At 45.7% G+C, this 20,270-nt stretch overlaps 1 protein-coding gene across 4 annotated transcripts in view; it reads right to left on the reverse strand.

Moving 5' to 3' along the window:
• The window catches only part of USP47 (ubiquitin specific peptidase 47), a 1,403,284-nt gene that overhangs the window by 1,269,888 nt on the left and 113,126 nt on the right, over positions 1–20,270 (reverse strand). For all 4 annotated transcript variants that reach the window (XM_078680933.1, XM_078680934.1, XM_078680932.1 and 1 more), the window contains one exon: positions 12,232–12,435. In XM_078680933.1, the coding sequence (XP_078537059.1) occupies positions 12,232–12,435 (204 nt within the window). The remainder of the gene's footprint in view (positions 1–12,231; positions 12,436–20,270) is intronic.

Here is a 20,270-nt window from a genome sequence, read left to right on the forward strand (position 1 = left end):
CAAGCAATGTGCAACTAACGGTGGAATCGGCAGCCTGGCGATCTCTCGATATATCATCAGAAACATTAAGTTCTAAGGATAGATCCGAGGAGTGCAGAGGTCTAAGTAACACAACAAGTAACATAACAGGGGGGGTTAAAAGGAAATCAAAGCCCATTGGGGGTCCCGCAAAAAAAGACAAATCAAACAGACCCTCCAAACTTGGATCGAAGAACCCTCAATCATCTCTCTCACTGGGGAATTCTGCACTGCAGCAACTTCAGGAGGCTTTAATAAAAGCCCTGGGCAGTTTAATGGATGACAAGCTGGCCCCAGTATGGGAAAAGTTGAAAGTTATGGAGAACCTATTACTGGAACAGAACAAACCGCCCATTATGCCTACAAGGGACCCAGTAAATCCCAGTCTCCCACACACGAAGGGTCCAGTGAACCAATACTGCCCTATAAATAGAGACCAACCCGATAGTATAGTTAGCAGGGATACGATTCCTAATGGCCCATTAAGAGCAGTTTAAAACTTGCGGGGCTAAATTATGTCACAGAGGTTCATGCACCAAGCCAGTTTCAGTCTGATTTAACTCAGTCAAAGCGGGATCAGCTCGCGCTGAGCAAAAACAGACATAGTAATTATGAAGTTATCCATTTACCTCCACAATTGACCCCCTTGGTGATAGTCTTGTGTAATGTGCCACCCCTATCTGCGGGATCTAGAGAGAACTGTACGCAGCTAAAAAACAAGGCAACTCACTGGTTATCCAATAATACTTCCATGACACCTATTATAGAACGAAATATAATCATGGCTGTGTTGACTGGATAGGGAAGTCCAGAAACAGGGGGTGGGCGATTGTGTTGTAAATTTTAACAGCCCCTCTGTTGTGGAATGTATCATTAGGGATGCCTACTCGGAAGTACCCCTTGGCGACTCAGGAATTTGGGTGCTTCCCCTTGGTTATTTCTATAAAGATTCCCCAGATAGGGCTATAGATGGTGGTGGGCGGGCTCATAGATCACATAGATTATCATCTAATGGGAGAGGGGAAGCTCTACATCCAACAAGGGGTCAACTGTGCCCAAATACCACAGGGCCGGAACTTTCAAATAGATTCACAGCCTTATCCAGATTGGACGACTGCGATTGACTTCCTGCCAACATGGAGGGTGAGGGAAATGGTTTGCAGCACAGGGTTTCTCCTGTACCCCCTCGAACAAACTACCATGCTGACAGGTGGGGCCCAGTCTGGGCCAATTGGAGATTATATTGAGACTATATTAATATTTGAGCTAGCCGAGGTGGAAAAGGGTATTGCAGGCCTTACATGTAATAAAGCGCCTGGGCCGGATGGCATTACCCCGGACCTATACAAATCCAACCCCAGCCTGTGGGCCCCGGTTCTGCAAGCAGTAATTAATGCTGCGGCCAGGACCGGATGCACAGAATCTTGGGGAGTATCCATGATCATCCCAGTTTTCAAGAAGGGAGATCGTAATTGCACTACATGCTACAGATCGATCTCTCTTCTGGATTCAGTGGTGAAAGTGGTAGGTGGGGTAATATTGGAAAGACTTTCAGTGTGGGCCCAAAAAAATAAGATCACGGCAGACACACAGTATGGCTTTCGCCCTGTCACTCCACTTTAGCCCGGTGTTTAAACCTCTATTTAATCACAGGAAAGTATACGATGGCGCGTCAGGGTACAATCTACATGGCCTTCAAGGACCTCTCCTCAGCTTTTGATTGTGTTAATCGGGGGAAGCTGTGGAGGGCCATGAGGGCCATCGAGGTAGAGGAAAACCTGGTTAATTTTTTGGAAGACCTCCACTGTAATACCATGGAGAATATTAGATATGCCCAGGATCTCCAGGTATCCAGCAAATTTAACATCAAGAGAGGGGTGCACCAGGGATGTATCCTGGCCCCCTTTCTCTTTAATTTGTATATTAAGGACCTGGAGAAATATCTTGTTAACACCGGGACTGATTTTCCCCGTGTAGAGAAACGGGGTTTGCCAGTTTTGCTTTACGCCGATGACGCTGTTCTTATTGCGAGAACAGCTAGGGGTTTACAGATCCTACTAGAGGTTTTTCAGCGTTTTATGGCAGAGCGGGACCTGAACATTAATAATGCAAAATCTTTTATTATGCAGGTCGGCACCCGTCCCAAGGCTCAGTATCCTTTCAGAGTGGGTAATGAAATGGTCCCAATAACTCGATCCTTTTGTTATTTGGGGGTGTTTGACGACACCCTTAAATGGGGCCCACTCCTCCAGAGAAAAAGGGGGGAGGTTACCAGGGCAAATACTGCCATATTTAATTTTGCCTCTAAAATGGGTAAGCGGCCAGTGGCGGCACTGCTGAAATTGTATCAGGCAAAAGTGAAGCGATAGCTAGCTACGGCAGTGAAATTTCGGGCTATGATGCCTTGGGTGCACTCCAAACAGTGGAGAATGTATTTTTAAAGTGTTTATTAGCGATGCCTAACAGTACTTCAAATGCGGTGGTACATGAGGAATTGGGAGTGCAAGTTTTAAGTAATGTATTGGCCCTACGTCCCCTACTTTTTTGGCTAAACTACTGGTTAAACAAGGAGTTGGTTCTTACCCATCAGATTCTCTCTGAAATAATGAATTTAGATCAGGCACTGGAGTGGATCACCTCCTTCCTTGCCGGAAGGACACTGAGAGTCCGCCTCCCCCCGTTCAGATCGGAAGCCACCGAAGTCATCTGCGGCGTTCCTCAAGGCTCCTCGCTCAGCCCAACACTCTTCAACGTCTACATGAGCCCCCTCGCAGCCATCGCACGCCAACACAACCTGAACATCATCTCCTACGCCGACGACACCCAGCTGATCCTCTCCCTCACTAACGACCCCGCCACCGCCAGAGCCAACCTGCACGAAGGGATGACAGACGTAGCCAAATGGATGTCGAAAAGCCGCCTGAAACTGAACTCGGACAAGACGGAAGTCCTCATCCTGGGATCCTCACCCTCCGCCTGGGACGACTCCTGGTGGCCCCCCGCCCTGGGCAACGCACCCAAACCAACAGACCACGCACGCAACCTGGGCTTCATCCTGGACTCCTCCCTCTCCATGACCAGACAAGACAACGCAGTCTCCTCGTCATGCTTCAACATCCTGCGCATGCTACGAAAGATCTTCCGATGGATCCCCACCGAGACCAGGAAGACGGTCACCCAGGCCCTCGTCACCAGCCGTCTGGACTACGGCAACTCCCTCTACGCTGGAACCACCGCCAAACTCCAGAAAAGACTCCAGCGGATCCAGAACACCTCAGCACGACTCATCCTGGACATCCCCCGCCGCAGCCACATCTCTGGACACCTGAGAGACCTGCACTGGCTCCCGGTCAACAAGAGAATCACCTTCCGGCTCCTCACCCACGCACACAAAGCCCTACACAACCAAGGACCAGGATACCTCAACAGCCGCCTCAACTTCTACGCTCCCAATCGCCAGCTTCGATCAACCAGCCACGCCCTCGCCACCGTCCCCCGCATCCGAAGAGCCACCACAGGAGGAAGGTCCTTCTCCTACCTGGCTGCCAAGACTTGGAACTCCCTTCCGACCCACCTCCGCCTGACCCAGGACCACCTCGCCTTCAGGAAGCAGCTCAAGACCTGGCTGTTCGAGCAGTAGCGGACCCCACCCCCCCCCCCCCAGCGCCTTGAGACCCTCCGGGTGAGTAGTGCGCTATATAAATGCTATGATTGATTGATTGATGATTGAGATTATGCATCCCATGGGTAAGGTACATAAAAAATTGTTGTGAGGAGCTGGGGCGGCCGGATCTCTTTTATGAATCTGACCGGATTATTAAACAAGATGTTGCCTTTATAAAGAATTATTTTCTCTTACTAAAGGTCTATGAGTAGATCAAGAACTAGGCAAAAAAAGTGTCCGTAGTCATTTACTGTTGAAAACTGTCATGGGTATCGAGCCATATCTTACGTACTCTATTTCTACCCATGAACGTTTTTTATTGACATGATTCCGGCTAGACTATCTACATTTGTTATTAGCAGTACCAAAAGGTAGTCACAGAGGCCAAGTGTTAGCACCATGCGGCTGCGACCATAAGTCTCCGCAGGACTTGCTCCACTTTGTGTTTTTCTGTAATTTTTATGCAGGACCTCGCCGATATTTTTTATTTCCTCTTTTAAAAAAACTGAAATTTTCCCAAGTCCGCCCGCTCCCCTTTATCTACAGCTGCTTCACCCAGAATGTATTTTATTTGTGGTAGGATTTTTAAAAGCAGTCGTTAGGATTAGAAATAGTCTTTCAGATTAAATTGATTATATATTGACGCATCTGTTTTTTAAAAAATGTGTGTGTGTGTTGTGTGTACCCTGAAGAATCTCGTACATTGTAATAATCTGTATAACTCGTGCCGAGCCTTGTGTGAAATAATTTTGGGAGGATTTACAAGCTTGGCATATTCCTGCTGAACTGTTTTAATTATGTATATTTTATGGTTTTAAACTTAAAACCGAATAAAGTGTTTTGAAATTGACAACAGCAAACATGAAATAAACCAGATAAAAATTATAAAATTCCCTAGCTTGTGACCCAAAATAAATAAGGATAGCAAGAGCACATATAACAATACTGCCTGGCAGCAATGAAGCACCTGTCACAAATAACTCCAAATAAATGTAACTCCTGACGTCTTGAAATGAATCCTTGTGTGGATATATATATATATATATATATATATATATATATAACCTACTGGCGGTCGCCAGCAGGTATATATAGTTAGGATTTTTTTCCTATGGGATTTTTCAAAATTCTATGTTGAATAACTTTGGCGTTGATGGACGGAATTGGCTGAAATTTTCCTAAAAATGGCACATTTACTCTCCGGTCCTTCCCTGAAAGTTTGGGGGGGATTCGTCAAGAGGGGGTCGAGAAAAAAGGGGGGTCCCAAAACGTGTTTTCCCCATGCAATTTTCCATAGGGCCGTTGGACTCACTTTTAGCCCGAACGGCTGAATGGATTTCCACCAAACTTGGCAAAATTGTAGGGACTGTTAGCCCGATGTGCCTTTGCTATGTCTCAAGATATATGCTCCAGTGGTTTCACGAAAATTAACTTTGAAAAAATATATATTGGGCTACATTGGGCTATATATATGTTAGAGCCCAAATGTAGCCCAAAGATGGCCACCAGAGACAAAAAAAATCAAATGTAGCCCAAATATCAGCCAGATGTAGCCCAACTATAGCCCAATGACAGAATGTCCCAGAGTGTTCTAAAGAACAACTAGAGTGCTAACAGTCTTACTTATGACAAAAGTATGGCACACCTGAAGTCATCTTGATTGGAATAAAGTGTTAACACTTAAAACATTTAATTTGCAAAGGAACAAAATGAGGGGGTTCATTTTGCCATCGAAATTATGATTAGTGCCGAAGAAAGAAAAATTAGGGCACATTTTGAGTGACTTCTCAAATCCTCTTATATTTCATTAAAACAATTCTGATATGCAGTCTCCCAAGATGGCCACCAGAGACAAAAGAGCCCAAATGTAGCCCAAATATCAGCCAGATGTAGCCCAACTATAGCCCAATGACAGAATGTCCCAGAGTGTTCTAAAGAACAACTAGAACGCTAACAGTCTTACTTATGACAAAAGTATGGCACACCTGAAGTCATCTTGATTGGAATAAAGTGGTGACACTTAATACATTTAATTTGAAAAGGAACAAAATGAGGGGTTTCATTTTGCCATAGAAATTTTATATATATATATATATATATATATATATATATATATATATATATATATATATATATATATATATATATATATATATATATATATTACCTACTGGCAGTCGCCAGTAGGTATATATAGTTAGGATTTTTTTCCTATGGGATTTTTCAAAATTCTATGTTGAATAACTTTGGCGTTGATGGACAGAATTGGCTGAAATTTTCCTGAAAATGGCACATTTACTCTCCGGTCCTTCCCTGGAAGTTTGGGGGGGAATCGTCAAGCGGGGGCCGAGAAAAAAGGGGGGTCCCAAAACGTGTTTTCCCCATGCAATTTTCCATAGGGCGGTTGGACTCACTTTTAGCCCGAACGGCTGAATGGATTTCCACCAAACTTGGCAAAATTGTAGGGACTGTTAGCCCGATGTGCCTTTGCTAGGTCTCAAGATATGCGGTCCAGTGGATTTTGAGAAATTAAGGTTAAAAAAAATATATATATCTATATCAGCTTACCCGTGAGCTTACCGGTGCGCTTACGGTACACGTACGGTAAGCGTACCTCAAGCGCACGAGCTGCATGCTGATTGGCTGCCAATGTCTGTCAACACTCCAAAACAGAAACTGTTGACAGCCATCTTGTGCCTCGGTAGACTGAGGCACAGGAAAGCAGAAAAACAAACGTGTAGAACTCAAAAAGGGGGCAGGGTAGAAGCACCCTGACCCCCTAGACCTGCTCAGGGGGTCCCACAAGGACCCCGAAGGCAAAAATATATATATTTTTCTTTTTTAAAGTCGCGGGGTACGCGCACTGTACGCGCACGGTACGCGTACCCCGATTTTTGCCTTTGGTGTCTTTGTGGGACCCCCTGAGCAGGCCTAGGGGGTCAGGGTGATTCTACTCTGGCCCCTTTGCGAGTTTCACACCTTTGTTTCACTGCTTTCTTGTGCCTTGGTTCTAACAAGGCACAAGATGGCTGCCAACACTTCCTGGTTTTGAGTGTTGACTGACAGTGGCAGCAAATCAGCATGCCTTCCCGAGAAAGCTGCATGCTCATTGGCTGTCAACACTTCTAACCAGGAGGTGTTGGCATCTATCTTGTGCTAGTGTTGACAGACAGTGACAGCCAATCAGCATGCCTTCCCGAGAAAGCTGCATGCTCATTGGCTGTCAACACTTCTAACCAGGAGGTGTTGGCATCCATCTTGGGTCTTAGTAGACTGAGGCACAAGAAAGCAGAAAAAAAAACGTGTAGAACACAAAAGGGGGCAGGGTAGAAACACCCTGACCCCTTAGGGCTGCTCAGGTGGTCCCACTAGGATATTAATACATTTAAACGTTATCCGCTAATGGAATTAGCATTTAACAAACCTTTGAAATTCAAAGAAAAAAACATAGGTTTCAGGCCTTATGTTGTTAGGAATTAGCATTTAAAAAACCTTTGAAATTTACTGAAAAAACCATAGGTTTCAGGCCTTATATAGTTAAGAATTAGTATTTAAAAATCCTTGCGAATTCACTAAAAAAAAACATAGGTTTCAGGCCTTATATAGTTAGGAATTAGCATTTAAAAAAACCTTTGAAATTCACTGAAAAAACCATAGGTTTCAGGCCTTATATAGTTAGGAATTAGCATTAAAAAAACGTTTGAATATATAAAAACGTTATCCGCTAATAGAATTAGCATTTAAAAAACCTTGCAAATTCACTGAAAAAACCATAGGTTTCAGGCCTTATATAGTTAGGAATTAGCATTCAAAAAACCTTTGAAATTCACAGAAAAAAACCATAGGTTTGAGACCATATATAGTTAGGTGAATATTTTAATCATACAAAACCAATGAAATTCCATATATAGTTAGTTGCACTAACTATATATTTCGCGCACCCGCAATCCACTGCTGATGAGGTCACATATTACATCATTCATGACATGGTCAGTGACATCACTGATGACATCTCAAATGAGATCACTGATGACATCACTGATGACATCACTGATGACATCTCAAATGACATCTCAAATGACATCTCAAATGACATCTCAAATGACATCTCAAATGACATCATTGATCACATCACTGATAACATAATTCATGTGCTAATACGATGAACCTCTTCAGACTCTAATATAACCTTAGATACACTCAGTGTATACAGACACTCACACACTGTCACTCATCCATGGAGTTACTCACACACCTATTCAGTCATGCAAAGAATCAATCTCACCTCCATTTCCTCAACTATACAGTTATACACACCTTACTTATTCAAACATATACTAACACATATTTACTCTCTTATACAATCCCTGATACAAGTTCACAATGATCCATACAGCCACTCACACATTCACTGGCTCTCATGCACAGTTATTTATATATGCCAACTCTCACATGTACTGTGTTTTACATATGTACTTACTATGACATGTAGCATTGAGATATCCATTCACTCATCAATACACTCATGCACACAGTCAACCGCCCATGTAGCTGTTTCCACATGCACTCTTGAACTCATACACCTAGTGAATCAACTGCTCACACATCTATGCACAGTCACACAACTCCCAGCCACCCCCACACAAACTCAATCTCCCATACAAATACTTGGGCAACCAATCAATAACACATATAGCCTCTCGTATAGCTAATGATCAACACATGCAGCAGTTTACATCACAACAGACATACTGATGCACACATTCAGACAGTTTAGTCACTAACCCATGCATTTAGTACGACACATTTATTCACTCACTCATACAGTCAGTCACGCACCTACTAAATCCTTCATCCAGACACTTATACATCCACTCATTCTTCAATATGTCAAACATATTTAAACTTTACAGAAACACACAGTCACTGGATGATGTCATCAGTGATGTCATCAGTGATGTCATTTGAGATGTCATCAGTGATGTCATCAGTGATGTCACTGACCATGTCATGAATGATGTAATATGTGACATCATCAGCAGTGGATTGCGGGTGCGCGAAATATATAGTTAGTGCAACTAACTATATATGGTCTCAAACCTATGGTTTTTTCATTGAATTTTCAAGGTTTTGTAAATGCAAATACCTAATTATATATGGTCTCAAACCTATGGTTTTTTCTGTGAAATATATATATATATATATATATATATATATATCTATCTATATCCTACTGGTGGTCGCCAGTAGGTAGATATAGTTAGGACTTCTTTTCCATAGGAAATCCACAACATTCTATTTGGAATAACTTTAGCGCCGGTTGACGAATCTTTCAAAACTAATTATCAGTTCTGGTCCGCTCCTATCCTGAAAGTCTCGGGGTGATTAGTCATGCGGGGGCCGAGAAAAAAGGGGGGTCCCAAACGGGTTTTCCCCATGAAATTTTACATAGGACCTTTTGATGCACCTACAGCTCGAACTGCTTAACGGATTTACACCAAATTTGGCAAAGAGGTAGTCCTCAGTTCAGACTCATGCCTTTTGCTTGAATGGTGTAAATCCGTTCAGTAGTTCCTGAGAAAATGGCATTTAAAAGTATTTATATATCTATGGCCGCGCAGGATCCGCACAAGCTGTATTCTAATTGGCTGTCAACACTCCAAATCAGGAAGTGTTGGCAACCATCTTGTGCCAAACGTGCAGGGTAGAAACATCCTGACCCCCTAGGCCTGTTCAGGGGGTCCCACAAGGAACCCCCCTGCCCCCCTAGACAAAAAATTATTTTCTTTGTTTAAATAGATCGGCAAAATCCGCGCAGGATGCGTGGATCCGGCCGATCAAAAAAAAAAAAAAGCGCGCACCTTTAGCGTGCCCTGCTGTGCACGAGCTGTATTCTAATTGGCTGTCAACACTCCAAATCAGGAAGTGTTGGCAGCCATCCTATAAAACAAACACGCAAAACGTGAAAAGGGGGCAGGCTAGAAACACCCTGACCCCCTAGGCCTGTTCAGGGGGCCCCACAAGGACCCCCAAGGCCAAAAAATTATTATTTATTTTTCAAAGATCGGCAAAACCATTCAAATTCCTCCGATATAGTTAGTTGTACTAACTATATCTAGCGCGCCCGCAATCCACTGCTGATTATGTCACATATTACATCATTCATGACATGGTCAGTGACATCACTGATGACATCCCTGATGACATCATCCAGTGAATGTGGTTTGGTTCGTTATTTAAATATGTATTTGTACGAGTGAAATGTCCAGCTAACTATAACACCCCTAAAACCTATGTTTTTTTCTGTGAATTTCTAGGTATTTTAAATGCTAATTCCTAACTAGATCAGGCCTGAAACCTATGTTTTTTTTCAGTGAAAAAAAATATATATATATATATTTCCCAAAAGTGCCTTTGGACTCAAAGATCGCGACTCCACAGAGAAAAGGTTCAAACCTTTATTTTCGAAATCGGCTCATTTTCCCCTTTCATTTTACAATCCCGGACGCGTTTCAATGCTCCTGCATCTTAATCAAAGGGGTGGGGGAAAGTCATTTCACGGGGCGGATTACAACTTTGTTTTCCCTTTTATAACAACCACCCTCCAGTGCGTGGTATGCTGGGTGTTGTAGTCCATAATTATACCCTTCGGTGGGGTCTGTGTGAATGCCATCACTGAAAACCACCAATGTACTTGTTAATTGATTTAGCCCTCCGGTGGGCCCCAGGAAAATGCTCTGGTCTCCAATTATGATTCCTCTGTGCTGGGAACTGGCTGCTGTTTTTATTGTTGTGCCTAAGGTGCATAAAAACAAGGAGGCACCGCCAGGGAGACCTATTGTGGCATCGCAGGGGAGCCTTACAGAGCATTTATCTATCTATGTCAATTTCTTCCTTTTACCTCATGTAAAGGTCTTAGAATTGTACATTAGAGATAGAACAGACTTGCTTGGAAATTATCCTCCTTGAAATGGGTAGAAGGATACACTATGTTGGTTTTTGATATCACCAGTCTGTACACTTCAATAAAACATGAAGATGGCTTGGTAGCCATGAAGTATTTTTTGGACAAACGTCCTTTGACGTTAACATAGCACAGTGTCATGGTTCTGCAAAATTTTGTTTGTCTCATAAAAATGTTCTTTTTCACACTCCGCTGTACAGACAGATGTCTGGTACGGCCATGGGCACCTGCTTCGCCCCCAGTTACGCGAACTTGTTCGTGGGCTGGTGGGAGCATAAACGGGACACAGGAGATATGAATGACAACCTTCCTTTTTTCACAATACCACAGATGGCATAAAGAGTAGGACCTCTCAGCAGAGGTGTTATTATGATAAGTAGTTTATTCCATTCTGACAAGTGCGTGACTACATAGGACATCGTCTCCACCAAGGACCAGGTTGTTTAGTACACCATAAGTTAAGGTAAGAAAGTTTGATGTTTATTTGCATGTATAATGCCTCACATGACGTGTTTGTTGTGTGGTGTGTTGTGTATTCTCACGAGTGCTACATGCGAGTCACTTCGTCTCTGCATGCATGAATTATTGGTAGACCATTTGCTTCTGGACTATTATCTATAATACAGTCATATATATTTTTAGGTATAAACTATAACAAGGTAGGATTATCATTCACTGGTCATAATGGTGAATAGGTCAGTCATTAAGGGATCCATGGCCCTGATGAATGCCTGTGACCGATTAAGGCAATAGTTAAGTGCAGAAACATGTTTGCATAATGAGATGGATTGAGTAATTGAGCTCAGGGTCCATCTAGACATCAGTCTGTAGACCTACCAGAGGCTCCCTTCAATAAAGGTGATGGTCTGAGCACCTCGATGCATTTTTAATTTAATCTGTATCACGCATTATCCAGTAGTACTTCGCCTTCAGCAGTTTAATAGAGGGTTCACAGCAACGGGTTTAGAGGACAACCACTTGTAGTACCTCTTTGTATTTCAAAAGGTAGTGAGGAATTGCCATTGATTCTGATGAACACCATGGCTTTCTTGTATCCCAAAGTACCCTTTCTCAAAATCTGGGGGGTATACCCAAGATGCCCTAAAAACCACCAACTTACTTTGTCAAATACTTTTTTTGCATCAAGCAATAACTAGATAGCAGCCTTTAGGAATTTCTGGATTGCCTGTAACACGAAAAAACAGAAATTCATGTCTGGGAAAGCAAATCAGATATCGACTACAGGCCTTCTAGTATTAGCTATAGAGAGGATATAGCTGTGGGTACATGTTACGTAATTTCTAGGAACATTACTAAGCCTTTCACATGTAAATAAGGAGCATAGAGAGAGAAGACAGAAAAGATTACACTAGGCTGTCCAAATACATTCACAATTAAAGGTCGAGTGGAAAAAAAGCAATTGGGTGAAAACACACACATTTTTAATTTATAGGTAGAATAGAGTAAGGAGAAAAAGCTAAATTCCTGCAACAGTCAAAACTACTAATGAAAAATTAAGGTTTCAAATCCACGGTCTACATCCGCTTTAAAACATTTAATTGATGAGCTAACCATGAGCATTTACCATGTCAGCAGCACTGGCTCCATTTCCCCAAGTCAAAGAAAAAGTTCCATTAACATATCGTGCTTTGCAAGACACATCCTTAAAAAGCTGCTTTAAGGAGGTGGAAGCTGGTAGGTTTAAGGTGATCCGCTCATTCACAGTTTTAGGATTGGTTGTATCTTGTACAATGCACAGAACTCGTGGCTCATCAGCAGCATTTTCAATCTGAAAATAAAAAAAAACATTTTAACACTCAAATGAATGTTAAAAGGCCTTGCTAAAAATTAATATAGAGAATGCAAAACTCTTCATGCCCACTGCACATTAAATAGCATTAGGTACACAGAACACTGCACAGTTCAAATGAATAAATATCACATTGAATTGTGACGAACTGATGACATTCTGGAACATCTTCTATTTTACAGTTATGCAACTAAAATCCAGCAAGAATAAAGGTTTGACCCAATGTTGTGCAACATTCGGTGAAAAACACTGTTTGGGATTCAGATTTCAAACCATAATGGTTACATCCAAGTGGCACTTCATGCAAGAGATTGTGAAAGTACAGATGGTGCTTAAAAATTAAGAAACATCAAGCATACAATTTGTGGTCTTGCTACATGCCACTTCAGTAGTCTGTCATAAGTATAACTGAATGCATGACCACAGAGTGTACTTTGTTCAGGCTGCTCCTCATGATTGGATGGTTTGCTTGTTAGGTCTATTCTAGGCAGAACATGCACTGTCTGAGGTTTGCTGTAATCTTCTCTATGGACTGCAAGCACACCCATCGTTTTTATTAACTGGTTATTTTGGTTGCCCTTCGTAAATCCTTGGTTTTCATAGGTCCATTGGTTTTATGGGTCTTGCCTTTTGGTGTTTAGTTCACTACCATGGCTACTGGCAATGTTACATGTAGTTGTTTCCTTTAGTTTATTTCGGTCACTTACGGCGCACTATTTTTTGTAGTTGGTGGAATGGAAAGACTCCATTCACACAGCTGCCCCCCACTGCCTTTTGATTTAGAGTACTATTGAACACAGGTTTGTAAATCTTGTCGCCTTTCTTCAGACCTGCCAACTCACACGGTGCAACCATATGTCTCACTATTTCGCCTCCCTTCACCCAGTCAACTGGTGGAGTCGTCGACATCACACAATGGCAGGGAATACGAGCTGAAAACCACTCTAAACTGGAATTTCAGCTCGTTTTCAGAAGCAGTAAGCAGCCGATGTCCACTAAGAGGTGTGAAAACACCCCAGGAAGTCGGCGACAGCCTGAATGGCCTTTTGTTTTTATTTTTTTAGTTGGGAGTGGGGGGCTTGTGGAGGGTTAGAGTGCCTCTTAGGTAGCTCTCAGCACTTGGCCCTGCCCCCGCACATGGTGGCAATAAATTGTAAGTTGGCAGGTATGTTTCTTCAAAACACACAAGATGATGGATGGAATGTTGCACATTGGCAAAACATTCACCCCCAATCACAGATCTGGGTTTAATCCATCGTTATTTTGCTCACCACGCCACCCCAGTTCAGACATGGCCATATGCAAATCAGTCTTGACCCTGTGCCTCATGGGAACAGTCCAGCCCGAACTGCCAAGCCATGTCTTCCGTGGACCGAAATCACGCATCCTAGGACCGGTTTCTGGCTATCAGTCGTCATCAACCAGGATAGCTTGACTCCAGTGGCGTAGTGAGCACGGGACCCACGTCTGGGCATACTCTTCCCACATAGGGCGAACAGCAAAAGACACAAGATGATGGATGGAATGTTGCACATTGGCAAAACATTCACCCCCAGTCACAGATCTGGGTTTAAGCCATCGTTATTTTGTTCACCACGCCACCCCAGTTCAGACATGGCCATATGCAAATCAGTCTTGACCCTGTGCCTCATGGGAACAGTCCAGCCATGGGTTTCAGCACTCCGACCATCATTTCTTTGTTTTTGCTTTGTTCGCCCTAAGTTGGCAGGGTATGCCCAGACGTGGGTCCCTTGCTCACTTTGCCACTGGATTCAAGCTAGCCTGGCGGATGAGGGCTGTTAGCCCGAAACCGGTCTGTAAGGTTGGTCCGGGAGGTTAACAATGAGTCGAGGGATGTCTGGGGGTCTCTTTGTTTCAGGTATCTTTACTACTTTTCTTAATGGCTTAAGTAGACTGTTTTAGCCAAAATCAAGGTTAACAGAAGAGTGGATGAAACAACAAATTATAATCGGATGTTCCCCCGGGGGAGTGTTCTGTGTTGTTCTCTGGTAGGTCTTCTTCCGGTTGGGACCCCTCGGGACTCCTCGGAAGGACAGAAAGAAAAAGATAGGGCCGGGATTAGTCACATCGGTCCTCTTGTAACAATACTGGTGCTACCGCCACCTTACGTAGTGAAGGAAGGGGGGGGGGGGGAAGGGTTAGTGAAGGAAAGGGGCCGACGTGCCTTGTTTTGAGCTAATTCTCGCCACCCCACCACCCCCACCAGAAAGCATCCCTTAGCTGTACTTGCCTCGGGCCACGGCCCGTCCACAGGGCTGTGGCGTCTGGACCCGGGCGGTTGTCCCCTTCCTTGGGCCACCGGGTGTGTGTGGCTTGTAGATATGAGGAGGGTTGTCCCTTGGGTATCGGTCCCCGCCGAACCTGCTCCCTCCTGTCTCAGCTCCTCCTCTCAAACCGCTAGGCTCCGCACCTCCACCGCCGGGACACCTGGGCTCCTCACCTCCACCGCTGGGACAGCTGGGCCCCACTCCTACACAGCCGGGACAGCTGGGCTCCTCTCCTACACCGCCGGGACAGCTGGGCTCCTCTCCACCACCGCCGGGACAGCTGGGCTCCACTCTTCCAGTTTCTCCGTCTTCCTCCGGACTCCAGGATACCGCTTCCTGCTCACGCCGCCCGTCCTCTGTTGGGGGAAGGCTTTTATTGTCCCACCTCTGTCCATGAACGCCTGTCACGAAATACAGCTAGACAGTCAACCGCTTCCGGGAGGGCGCTGGTGTCTCTTCCCGAAATACCCCACTTCCGGTTGTCATTCCCGGCTGACTCTCCGTCCGTGTCACACGGTCCCAGGATACTTGTTTCCGGTCCAGGGAAGACATGGCTTGGCAGTTTGGGCTGGACTGTTCCCATGAGGCACAGAGTCAAAACTGATTTGCATATAGCTGTGTCTGAACTGGGGTGGCACAGTGAGCTAAAGAATGATGATGGATTCAACCCAGATCTGTGAGTGGGGGTGAGTGTTTGAAAAGTTTCTCCTTTTCCCAGTATTTCTCTTCCCTCTACTGCAGCTACTGGTTTTGCCAATGGCAAATCCTTTCAAAAAATTGTACCACACTGGTAAAGCCATTGGCAGGAGCCGGCCATCTTGGAACTGCATTTTGAAGATAGATGATACATTGTTTTTAGACACAAGATTGTGGCCTCTTGACTGCTATTTCTGGTTTCAATGTGGTTATCATCCAGTCTATATGAACCTAGCTTCATTAATGCAGCATGCTGCATGAAATATTAACTATTGGTTTCCTTTGGTCAAGATTAACAGTTCCATGGAAATTCAATTGCGTACCCTTGATAAAATAACTCTAACTTGACCAGTGTGTGCCAAACTTGAGAAAATATTTTGGAGGACATTAAAGAGTATGTCATATTTGGTGCAGATAGGTCAAATGGTTCAAAAGTTATAAAAGGATTTTTTTTCTCTAATATCTCTCTAACAGCTGAATGCATGGTCAGTAAATGTCTAATGTCATGGCAGCGTTTCAGACATTTACTGTGTTTCCTGCTTAGTTGAAAACCCATTCAGCCAGTTGGTAAACAGAAGGCAAAATGGAAGGGCTCAGGCTACTGGCATCTAAATCAACGTGTGGAACTATTGGACCACAGTGCGCATAAACGACACTTTATAAATATACAAGCTTATCGGACAATCACAAGTGTTTTCCTTCCAATCTTTGAACATTGGGAGAAAACCAACTAAATACAATACAAAAAACAAGCATTGGCATAGCCAATAGGTCTCGCCTTTGGGACCTTATAAGCGTTTAGCCATGCAACACTTGATGTTGTTGCACCAAGGATATTGTTCCGGGGTAACTAAACACTTATAAGGTCCCAAAGGCGAGACCTATTGGCTATGCCAATGCTTGTTTCTTTTTGTCGAACACTTCATAGGAGTGCAAGAGTTTTCTTGCTTTCTCCCCACATGCTGCTTCCTTCAGCCCCATTCCTCTTTCTCCCTCCCTATTGCTTTCTATCCCCCTCATTAGCCCATTGCATCCCTGCATGTCCCCATCCCGCTCATTTAAAAAAATGATATATGCTAACCTGCCACTCTGATATTTCCTCACATCTTCCATTTATTGACCCGTAGAAGCTTTCTGGTCCATTTTTTGTTCATTTTTAATATTGTTTTGCACTCTGTGTTATCAGAGGTAGTCCTCCTCGAAATGCGTTTCATCCAAATTAACATGGCCTCCTGCAAATGCACACGGATGCACAGTTGGCTCAAACCAAAGGGTTGGGAGTATTTGAACAATCCCATTCAGAGATGGCTGCAGTAGAAACGAGCGCATCCACATTGGCTATCTCTGAATGTGTGTGGTCAAATAGGACAGATGCATGCAAAGATGGCCACAGCAGGTGATAGAGCATTCATTGCATATCTGAATGGGTTACATGGATTAAAATATATAAGCAATACAGTAGATGCGCATGCATACAAGGCAAACATCACTCACTTGGGGGGCTGGGGGGGGCCAAGCGGGCTACGATGGTGATCGTGCCTTGTTGAGGCTCCACAGCGGGCAGACATTTCAGACGCTTTACACCGTTGACCCTAGCATAGAAATAGAAATTCAGCAATCAGAACCCACTGGGCATCCGGCGACGTTGGGCCCCTGCTAAAACTGACCGGGACTACGAACAGAGGAGAGCAGAGCCGTTAAGGGACACGGCGCTGGGCGGAAATATGGGGGCCGCCTGCGCCTTTGCCCAACATCAGAGGGGCTGGGTGCGTTGAGCGAGACACGTCCAGAGGCACCACTCTCGAGACCAGGACGACCGGGCTGTGAAGCACTGGGGCAGCCCGTGTGCCTGATAGCAGCACCTGACGGACAAGACGCCGCAGAAAACCCCCGCACACCGAGCGGGTCACCGAGCCCCTGCCTCATAAGCTACAGCGGACTGTGACGGACAGACGCACCAGATTGCCACAGCCGGTCGAGACCGCAAGTAGGAAGCGAGCTGGGCAGCTGTAGACCGGTGGCACCGGGTTGATTCCCCCTACCGGGCAGTCGGACACCAGGGCACCACTGAGACCAAGGCTGCCTGACTTCAACATGGCGCCCGGTTGGGTGTGGACAACGCAGCCTTCAAGACGGTGTGTGGAACCCCCCCTGGGGCTGCCTGATACCGGGGAGTGTGCGTGGTACCCCACCACCGAGGCCCAACTTGACAAGAGGGCGGATTAATAGGACGCTTGGAGCCCAGATCAGTGTTTAGCCCTCACCAGCCAACCGACCACAGAGAGTGCGACACAATACGCTCCCCATCAGCCCCACAAGACATTGGGGAGCCATACCGATCTGGGCCCCTCCGGCTATACAAGTCACCTAATAACAAAGACAGCGGACGGGGAAGGAGGGAGGTACCAACGCCCACGACGGCTGTGCCCCACTGAGTGACCCACACGGTGCTCACCACAGAGCGCAGTCAAAGAGAAACACCCCCAGATCGGACAGCTGGAGCACTCGCCTCGCCCAGCGGCGCAGACGGGGGACAGAGCTTACCCAGAACCCACATCAGAGGAGAAAAGTCCCTGCATAGTGTCCGCCAGGCCCCAGCACGACAACACACGGACCCGAGAGGGACAAGGCACTCCAGGAGTCACGATGGAGAAACCTAGGGCCACGCAAACCACCGCGGTGCCAGAGACGGCGCCGGAAAATATGCCACAGCCTAAGACGGGGACCAAGTTGACAGCGACCCCGCCCGACCTGTCCATATCGGACAAACTGGACCGAGTATTGGCAGCCATCTAACTCTCCAGGGCATCTATGGAGGAGAGGCTTGGCACTATAATGACCAACATCAGCCTCATCAAGGACGACCACCGAAAGCTGGCAGACAAGGTCAACGAAGGGGGAAAGATCATGGCGGACTTGCAATCTGCAGTAAAAGACGAACAAAAGACAATCCGCGATGTCCTGACCCGCCTATCCACAATGGAGGAACGAATGGTCGACCTGGAGAAACGCTCAAGGCGCTGTAATATACGGGTGCTTGGGCTACCGGAAGTAATTGAAGAGCAAGACCCGGTGGGGAACATGGAGGCATTGATGAAATCCTTTACCCCAGCTGCCGACTGGTCGGCTTTCTTCTCCATTGAGCGTGTCCACAGAGTACCGGCGCGAAGACCCCAGCCCGGAGTGCCCCCGACTGATGCTAACGAAATTCCTCCACTTCAGAGACCAGGATGCAGTGCTCAGAGCTGCTAGACTATCAGGCCCCCTCTGGGTCGAGGACAAACAGGTGATGGTCTTTACAGATTATGCACGGGCGGTGCAGCAGGAGAGATCGCTCTTCCTGGAAGTGAAACGGTGGCTATGGGCAAACAACATTCAATATTCCCTGTTATTTCCCGCCAGACTCAGAATTATCTCCAACGACTCTGCTTTATTCTTTACATGCACGGAGGAGGCGAGGGACTAGGCGGACCTACACTGCCCGCAGCTACCCCTGGTCAGGAACCATGCGAGGACAGAGAAACAGGGCGCCACGACCCAGGAAACGCATCCCAAACAAGGGGCGCAATAGCGAGAACACTATAGCACGGAGCCCCGCACTAGACTCCCCGGATTTGGAGCAAATCATGCAGGAACGCCGAGCCGCTTGACGGGCCGTGACAGCATTACAGGCCTGTCCGCCCTCAGAGGACATGGACAGAGCTCGGCACCGGTTCTCCTCAGCGGGTGAAGAAGATAGCGACGAAGCATCATCTAAGGGAGACTCAATCACTCTACTACAAGTCACCCCCCAGACAGCAGATCTCATAAGTTAGGGAGCACGCAGGGTGACACCACGGAGACTACCATGGAAACACTATCCTCAGTCTCTCGCAACACACAGACACAGGGTAGCCCTATTAGCAGATGGTCGAGACCCCCTCCACAACTGCAGTCCTCCCTCGCTACACACGTAACAATTTTCCGACAGTGCCAGGGACCAGATGACGCACACTGATCCTTCACAGACCCACCAAAGGACCACCCTCGCATGCAAGCACCACCACCCCATAGTTGTTAATTTCTTGTTCACGCTCTCCTTCCTCCAAAGCGCCAGTTTCTCAGAAACCCGGAAACCCATTACGCGTCCCGACAAACCCCTGATGAAGGGTTAATGTGATAACCCGAAATGCATTGGGCACAATGAAACGTTATTCTCATTCATGATTAAAATGAATTGCCGAAAAATATTGATTTGAAGAAAATTCGAGCATCAAATAAAGAAAGAATGTGAAAAAAAGCATAAAGTACTCGTTGAATCAATTAAGAAACTTTAACCTGTGAAGAAACATTGTGTTTCATGTTAAAGGAGCGCGACCTTAGTGATAATATTATCACAATATCTACCCAGCAGCATTTTCTGCGCCACAACCTACTCCGCATTCGCGAGAGGAGCGCTGATCTGGATTCGGCCTGGAGAGCCCTTTCGCGAGACCGGTAGAGGTGTGGACCCCGAGGGCTGCTACGCACTACTAGAAGGGTTATTGGATGGGCAGCTCAACCTCGTAGGCAGCAGCTACGCCCCTAATATAGATCAGACACCATATTGGGAGACCCTGACGAACACCTTTGCGGGATTCGCACATTCCCCGTGGATACTAGGAGGGGATTATAATTGCTCCCTAGATCTCGAATTGGATAGATTCTGCCCTCCCACCAAACACTGCCCAGCTCACACGCACACAGATGCATTCCGCGCCCGAGCTGCCCACTGGTCCCTAGTGGACGCATGGAGACACACCAAAATATATTCCTTTCACTCGATACCTCACAACTTAAGAGTCCGTCTGG

Source organism: Lissotriton helveticus, chromosome 3_1, assembly GCF_964261635.1.
Source record: "Lissotriton helveticus chromosome 3_1, aLisHel1.1, whole genome shotgun sequence".
Classification (NCBI taxonomy): Eukaryota; Metazoa; Chordata; class Amphibia; order Caudata; family Salamandridae; genus Lissotriton; species Lissotriton helveticus.